Below are 7,903 nucleotides of genomic sequence, written 5' to 3' on the forward strand. Positions count from 1 at the left end.
TCCCCAAAAGTCATGTCATCAAGTTTAAGACAACACACAAAATAGCATGCACCACAGGAGCAATTACACAACACCATAGTCAAGATGTAAAACAGGTAATGGTACAATTCGACATAATATACGGTTACACCATGAGAAGACACATAACAGGTGCAGAATAATAACCATTACCAATGCCTCTTCTTCTATGTCATCACTCCAAATTGACAGAAGAATAGAGGTACATAGGTGATAGTTTTCATACCATAAGCAGAGTAAGATTTAGTACGACTCCTAGTACGTTTTTGGTTGACATTCTCCTCATAGGCCATAAAAAGTTTCCCATTTTTCAGATTATATAATCGTCATGATCCCGAAACCATTAGAAGCCAATCACATTGCATAAATTATTTCTCCACTGCTGTCAATGTCGAGGTCGGGATCGGAATCCAAGTCTTCCATGTCATCATCCATCATGTCCAGATTATACAAACCAGCAGGAGGTATGGTGGCTTCTGAAACTATCTGCATAATGACTTCCACGTTCTGCATGGGCTGGTCCGGCTCTTCAAACTGGTTACTCATTGTCCTTTCATCCATCAAATCAGCAGGAAGGTTTTTCAGAAACCACGGGTGATTCGCAATTTGGGCCATTGTAATTCGCTGTCCAAGTATTTGGCAGAAGTTGCATAAAAAATTAAAACAAGATGCTGGACGACTAATACATTGCTTGATTAAATTAAAAAATAAAAATAAATAAAGAATAAACTATATGGAAACAATAGACTTGGGAACTTAGTCTCAGGTCAGTGTTCCGGTCCAAATATAAACTCCTCGGAAGAACAAATTTGAGAGAGGAAGAAATATGGTTTGAAAAATAAATACTTATATAGCGACCATTTCTTCTGCTTGTGCAGTATCCAAGTTACCTTTTGTCATATGTAAATGGATTTGATTCATAACTACACTTCTCAGGCCTCACATTACAGGTTTACTTACTTACGCCTCTTCAAATTACCAATTTTAACAAGGAAATCGACTAATTAATAACCTATTCATCATGTCTTGCATTATATATACACCAAAAAGAGTTGATCATTGCTCTAAAGTAGTAATTGAGTTCACATAAAAGTTCAGGTATAATGTTTGGGAGTATAATTACGACAAGGGGAGCGTGGTTGGAATATAGTACTTGAGCCGTTGTACGGTTTAAATAGGGATGACAAAGATTCTAGGTACGATGGGTAAACCCGACCCATTTGGGGCATGTCTGGATAAGTTAAACGGGTGTGTGCGGATAATGGGTATTTATTTTTCTATCAGACGAGTTTGAATCGGCTAATGAATTTTATAGAACCCGAACTATTTAGTAAAGAATGTTCGATGATGAAGAAGATACTGACATAAAGGATGCTGGCTAATCAATTTGATTGTGTTCGTTGGTTATAACAACTTAATTTGAATTTTCCTATTTAATTTTAGTTGTTGATGTATTAGTTAAAAACATCAAATGCAAACGAAATGCATCATATATGGATCCCTCGTAATCTTGGTCAAGTCTTGGGTCCAATCAAATCCACCCATTGACATCCCTAGGTTTCAAAAGACTTCATTAAGGTCAATTGAGTTTGGTCCCACAAGTTGGAAGATGTCACGATCTTTAGGGGGATCATTTGAGATTAATAATCGCCCTCGCTCAAAAAGAGTTGATGAAGCAGATCAATTGCTAAATCAAATAAAAAGCTGAAATAACTCACTTGTGTAGGGTCTGCAACAAAGATCCTTGAGATTAGATGCCGGCAACCCTCGGATATATTGATATTTTCTGGAATTGAGTACTGAACACTTAAGATTCTTTGAATTGTCTTTCGGAAGTCCTTGGGTTCATCAGGATCCTCGAAGGGATAGGCACCAACCAGCATAACATATAGTGTGACTCCACAGGACCACACATCCGCAATCTGAAGCAAAGGCATTGTCAAGATTCATGACCTCTTCAAATATCACTCATGAGTACTATAAAGGAATGACAATATGTCACATCGTTCAACTGGTAAACAACATTTGTTTAAATTGTTATGCAGGGGTTAGTATTAAACATGTGAAGACTTCCTACCAACAAGGACATGAGCCGTCCTCTATAATGATAGATCCAAATTATCCAATAAGTGCTTAAAACCACATTTATATTTCCTTAATCAGAACATGCCAAGGGATATAAAAACAAATTAATAATCAATCTCTCCCACTACATTCACAATTGTTCTCAAGCGACGTCTGAAAATAGATCATCAATTTACTATAGAGCTATGATTGGAGGGTTAAAACCCAGAATCAACCTCACAAGCACATAATAGAACTACATTCGGCAGCAAGAACAGCAAAGTCTGGCAATAGGTTTTCCATGAAATTCACCACCAAATTTGATATAGATGACCAGAAGCACCATTTTAACAGTGGTAATACTCGCTTAACAATGCATTACTTATTCCCTAGTTGATGCAAATATAAAATGCAAGATTAAAAAATTAGCCGGGAATGCACAATTTATTGCATCATACATCTTTTGAACAAAGCCCCCAACAATGAACAAATGATAAAAGGACAAATGGGATAGAGAATAATTTGATGAACAAAAAGCAATTGGGTAATAACCAAGCACATTGCCATTTCAGCACAATGCCACAGTATAACTAATACAAATAAAATTTGGCACAGCCAGTGTTTATACAACATCCAAAATGCATGTCAAATGATCTTGGAAGAAAATATACGAAATTCTTCACATGAAACCACACGCACACAAAGAAAATAGCATCTTACAGTTTCGATGAGTGAAATTTTTTTAAGGCACCAAATTGTTTTACCTTTCCATCATATTCTTTCCTGAGTAGCACTTCAGGAGCAATATATGCAGGGGTTCCCACTGTAGATTTTGGTTGAGAATGGAGCAAAGAAGACTGTAAAAGCACAATTATGATCAAAGATCAAATAATGATTAGAAGATAGCTGATGACTATTTTTCAAATTGGCTTTTAAAAATATCTCTAAGAAGATATAAATATAGCTGAAACATATCTTCTGTTCGATCCCAGATGGTGTGGGTGTGGGTGTGGGTGTGGGAGAGGGGGTGGGGGGTGGGGGGTGGGGAGATGGGATTTTACTTGTATATCTTAGATTACCTTTGAATAACCAAAATCACATATCTTCAACCGAGGAGCTTGGCTCCCATCCAATAAAGTGTTTTCCAGCTTCAGGTCTCTATGGCATATTTGCTTCATCAACAAAAATGAGAGATCGATCAGATTTCTATTCTGCAGAGGGCAGCGTATAATAAAATCAAGAAACTAGATTCCCGATAGAAAAGAAGGTTTTGATACCATAGAATGGCAGTAGCTAACACCAGATATAAGCTGTTGAAAAAAGAATCGAGCCTGCATGAGAAACACCCACAATAACTCTGATCAAAATTCGCACATTACATAAAACAAACATATATGAGCAAATTAAGAACCTCATCCTCACTGAAGCGTCCCGCATTGCATATCCGCTCAAATAACTCTCCCCCAGATGCATACTCCATCACTATAGCCAGATGAGTTGGTGTTAAAATCACCTGAAAATAGTATAACATTAAAACTCACTGGTATGACAAGTCAGGCAAATGCGAAAATGATAATGAGAATTCAGAGGCTAACCTCTTTAAATCTAACAATATTAGGATGCCTCAGAGACCTGTGATTGATGATTTCTCTCTGAACATTTTCATCAATCTGGATTAAAACCAACATGTAACCATCATAGCTGGAACGTTATTTTATATATTCCCAACCCAGGTCTACAGCCCAAAATATAGATATAATGAAGTTTAGATCTCGAATGATAAAACATGAGTAACAGTGGGCAAGGCAAAGGACATAAGGACAAACGATAAGAAAATATAAATTGAAGCAGAAATAGAAACCGATGCAAAATTTAAATTCCACGGCCACTAAAAAAATCACATAACAATCTATTTGAGATGGAACACATAGCTTTATTCTCAACGTAAACAGATCTCCAGTCAAGAAACTTATTTTAGTGCAACAATTTCTTTTAAAACTTTAAAATAAAGTTCGAAACACACATCAAAGTACACAATATAGAATAAGCACCGAGATATCTGCATTCTTGGATATTTCAAATTGTTCCATCCCTCAAAAGAAGAGAAGAATAACTATTTCCAGGAAAATAGCAAGACAGTCTTGCCTAAGAAAACAAATAAAATAAATAAATCAACAAATATATAAATGACCCATTATTAAATTAAAAGCAAAAAAATATAATTGAAAGAAAATGCAGTAATTTGCCACCAGTGTTATTGCTTGCCAAATTAGCACCCTAACATTTCCTAGAAAAAAATAAGAATGCTAATTGCCAAATTAGCACCCCAACATTTCCTAGAAAAAAATAAGAACGCTAATATTGTGAAAAAAAAAAGGTAAAATAAAGAGATCAAATAGACATGTTTTGCAATGAAAATGCAAATCTGACCCGGCTGCCTCGCTCAATATACTTAATAGCAACCAGCTCATCAACCTGTTTATCCCTCATGAGCCGGGCTATCCCAAAATTACCAGATCCAATATTTTTAATCAATTCATATCGATCACTGTCGTGCAAGATTGGCACGTCACTAGGAGAATAATTTTTGGTTCCAGGCTCCATATAATCAACTGAATTCTTGCTAAGCCCCCTAGAAGTAATAGAAATCAGCACACCCTCATCACTCAACGGCCATCCATGACAAATGATGAGAAGACAGAAAATTAGAGATAAATTTTGCCTTGGTTTTCAAATGGATTTATTAATTGATTCCGTAGATGGCGTTTACTTTTCTATTTTCAATTTTTAGAGAGAGTGGGTACTTTTCTCTGCATTTTGATGGAGTATGAAACAGGAGGATGGTGGAGACATAACTGATGCTGACTAATACATTGTCATTTAGTGCCAGTTAAACGGTGGTAGATATGAACATTTTCTCATCTTACAATGAAAAAAGTGTCATTTTCATCTTCATTTTTTTTGTGACGTGTTTTTAACGCTTGATTTAATTCAGGGATTAAATTACAACTGTGCCCCCATAAATAAACTTCCAAATCGCCAGCGGTCGACAGAAAAGACCTTCATCATTATTTAGGTCAAATAACATGCATTTTCTGGGAAAATTTGTTCCTTGAAGGACCAGCATTATTATCATAGAACAAGATTTTTCCAAGCTACTCCTGGAATGTTTCTCACCTACGATGTAGTGAAATTTTACCCCTTAACTTCAACTAAAAACTGAGAGACCCACATGATTTCTCCCTGTGGAGCATAGACCAACCCCATAAAAGATTATAGGATCACAAAAGACCACGTTGTTCCTACAAATTATAAATGTGATATATGGAGACCTGCCTTTCCACCTTATCCTCTCTACGTACTTCCCATCAACAAAACTTTTAACATCAGTATGTATACAGTGGGTATTTCCAAGGATTTTTAATTCTGAAAACATGTTCACAGTCAATAAAGGTCAATTTATAATTAGGAATTTCTGATATGCATGTCTAGCTCCAGCAACAGATTTCTCACGTCGATAGTATCTGTCATATCAGTCTGAAGTCGGATCTCGAGATGATCCTGCCAAGACTCTCTAAATCACTCAACCGTAATGAAGAAAATGACCAGTACTTTGGAAGATAGGAGATTACAAACTAAAGAATATAAGGGAAACAATTCAGACATTTCCACTAGAGCGTCTCTGTTACAGAATTAGGGTCCAAATCAAGAAATGCTACTTAGAACATGGATGACAAGACCAAGTGAGTAAAGTTCATAATTCCAAGATTGAAAACTAAAAATGATACTATCTTAAGTAAAAACAAAAATGGAACATCTAAAAAGTAATTCCATTACAGAGGTAGGGGTGTGGAGGAAAACAATTACAGAGGAGTCGTTAATTAACCAACACAGAAAGGGAGATTTTTCCCTAGAACAGATGAAACAATGCAAGAAACAACACAAACCTTCAACAAAACTTTAAAAAAAAAAAATTCAATCCCACCACACGCAGTAGAGATAAGATTGCTGAAACCAGAAAACCTTCTACACAACCCCATCCGTAGTCCATCCATGAAACATTCATCACAACATACAAACCTCAAATTAACAAATTAATGAGATTATACTAGTAGCTGGCTCCGAAGAGCTGATTAACATGCGGAGCAGCAGAATCTCAACTTCCTGATATTAACTAATCATGTAACGATAATCTCCAATTTTAGCAGCAAAAAAAGGCAAAAAACATCAATCCGGTCTCGGGAACAGCAGCTTTTTCATCAGTATCCAGTGACAAAATCGATTTTGGAAGCCATAACTCACCGTACCAACAAAATTTCCAAATATAGACATTCCATAATTGCGGCAACAGAAATATCGAACCCGAAATAATGCGCAGCAGTACTTACCAAAACCAGAACCCCGAGACCCAATAGGAAAACATATACGAAAAGCACCAAATAATATCACGAAACTAACCTTATCCCCTCGTTCAATGTATTTAACCGCAACCAACTCCTTCGTCTGCTTATCTCTCATCAACCGGGCCACGCCGAAGTTACCCGACCCGATGTCCCGGACCAGGTCGTACCGATCACTGTCATGCATGATCGGCATGTCCATGCCCGGCACGACCGTAACCGCCGCCCGATACATCTCCGCCGCGAACTCCCTCAGAACTCAACCTAGGATCCAGTAACTGGATTCACTCGCATTACTCGAACCCACCGAAACGACAGCGTAACCACCACCGGCGATGGTTGCGGGAACAGTTGACCCAATCGTGGTGGCGATAAAATCGATTATGCCCCAGGGGAAGTTCACTTATTAGGAGTGGCTGGACTGGCGTTTCCGTAATTTCACTCTCCTGTGTCCTGTTCCCGTGGTCGGCCAAAGGGATAGGATTAATATCTCTCTGTTTTGTTTTTTATATTTATTCCAGCGAAGCGCTGAAGAAAGTAGCGATGCCCGATGAAACGGCGTCGTCTTGCGAGATCCCCGGGGTTTTTCTGACACAGGATACGACGACGTTTAGCGCAGTGCTGATCGGGAAGAAGATTTTTGCTCTGTGAATATTCTCTCTCCCCTTTGACGTTCCATGGAGTTTTTGTTCTTATTTGGTGTGGAATTACTGAAATGTCCTTGGTTGGATAGAGTTTGGCTTGACTCTCGATGCCATATGTGTGGGGTTGGTTTGTAAAATAAAATATCATTTACCATTTTCGTGAAGACTCTGAGACTGCGTTTGGTCTGAAGAATAGCTTAATGAAATGATTACGAGAGAAATGATTAAAAGAATCATTGAATTAGAAATATAATATATAATGATAAAATAATATTATGTTTGGTATGATGGATAAGAATGTGATAATTAATAATTTTTTGCTGAATTGACAAAACTACCCTTCTAATTGTGTGTCGGTGGGGGGCGGCAACCGGTCGGAAGCGGCGGCGGCGGTCGGCCGGAAGCAACGGTGGTGGTCGGCCGGAAGTGGCGGCGGCGGTCGGCCGGAGGAGGAGGAGGCGGTCGGCCGGAGGTGGCGGCGGCGGTCGACCGGAAGTGGCGACGGCGGTCGTCCGGCGGTGGCGGTCGGCCGGCAGCAGGGGTTGGCGGTGGGCGGTCGGTGGAAGGAAGTGGTGACGAGTTTGAATTTAGGAGAAGGTAAAATTGAAAAAATAGGATGTATTAAGAGTGGGATAAATAATCCTAGGGGTGAGGAGGTATTATTTTAACCTACTTAATATAACCTATTCATTCATAGGAGGGATAGACTTGGTTAAATAATCACCCGTACCAAACATGTGATTACGGGGATTAAAAAAAATAAACACACATAATCAT

At 38.3% G+C, this 7,903-nt stretch overlaps 1 protein-coding gene across 1 annotated transcript; it reads right to left on the minus strand.

Annotated features, from left to right (window-relative positions):
• Positions 1-43: 43 nt before the first annotated feature.
• Positions 44-7,098, minus strand: LOC142552135 (serine/threonine-protein kinase SAPK10-like). Its single transcript, XM_075661805.1, has 8 exons — positions 6,541-7,098; positions 3,678-3,752; positions 3,494-3,595; positions 3,360-3,413; positions 3,162-3,254; positions 2,847-2,939; positions 1,737-1,940; positions 44-642 (listed from the first exon to the last, which is right to left on the minus strand). Exons 1-8 carry the CDS (start codon positions 6,715-6,717, stop codon positions 373-375), a joined length of 1,068 nt encoding a protein of 355 aa, XP_075517920.1. The 5' UTR covers positions 6,718-7,098; the 3' UTR covers positions 44-372.
• Between the last annotated feature and the right edge of the window lie 805 nt (positions 7,099-7,903).

This window comes from Primulina tabacum, chromosome 1 (genome assembly GCF_025594145.1).
Source record: "Primulina tabacum isolate GXHZ01 chromosome 1, ASM2559414v2, whole genome shotgun sequence".
NCBI classification, from domain to species: domain Eukaryota; kingdom Viridiplantae; phylum Streptophyta; class Magnoliopsida; order Lamiales; family Gesneriaceae; genus Primulina; species Primulina tabacum.

What these genes read in the sequence shown, in the direction of transcription:
- LOC142552135 (XM_075661805.1), bottom strand. Translation starts at nt 6,717, where the DNA reads ATGTATCGGGCGGCGGTTACGGTCGTGCCGGGCATGGACATGCCGATC. An exon ending in ACATTGAACGAGGGGATAAG is followed by an intron (nt 3,753 to 6,540) that starts GTTAGTTTCGTG and finishes GTTTTAATCCAG; the next exon opens with ATTGATGAAAATGTTCAGAG. An exon ending in GACGCTTCAGTGAGGATGAG is followed by an intron (nt 3,414 to 3,493) that starts GTTCTTAATTTG and finishes TTTCTCATGCAG; the next exon opens with GCTCGATTCTTTTTTCAACA.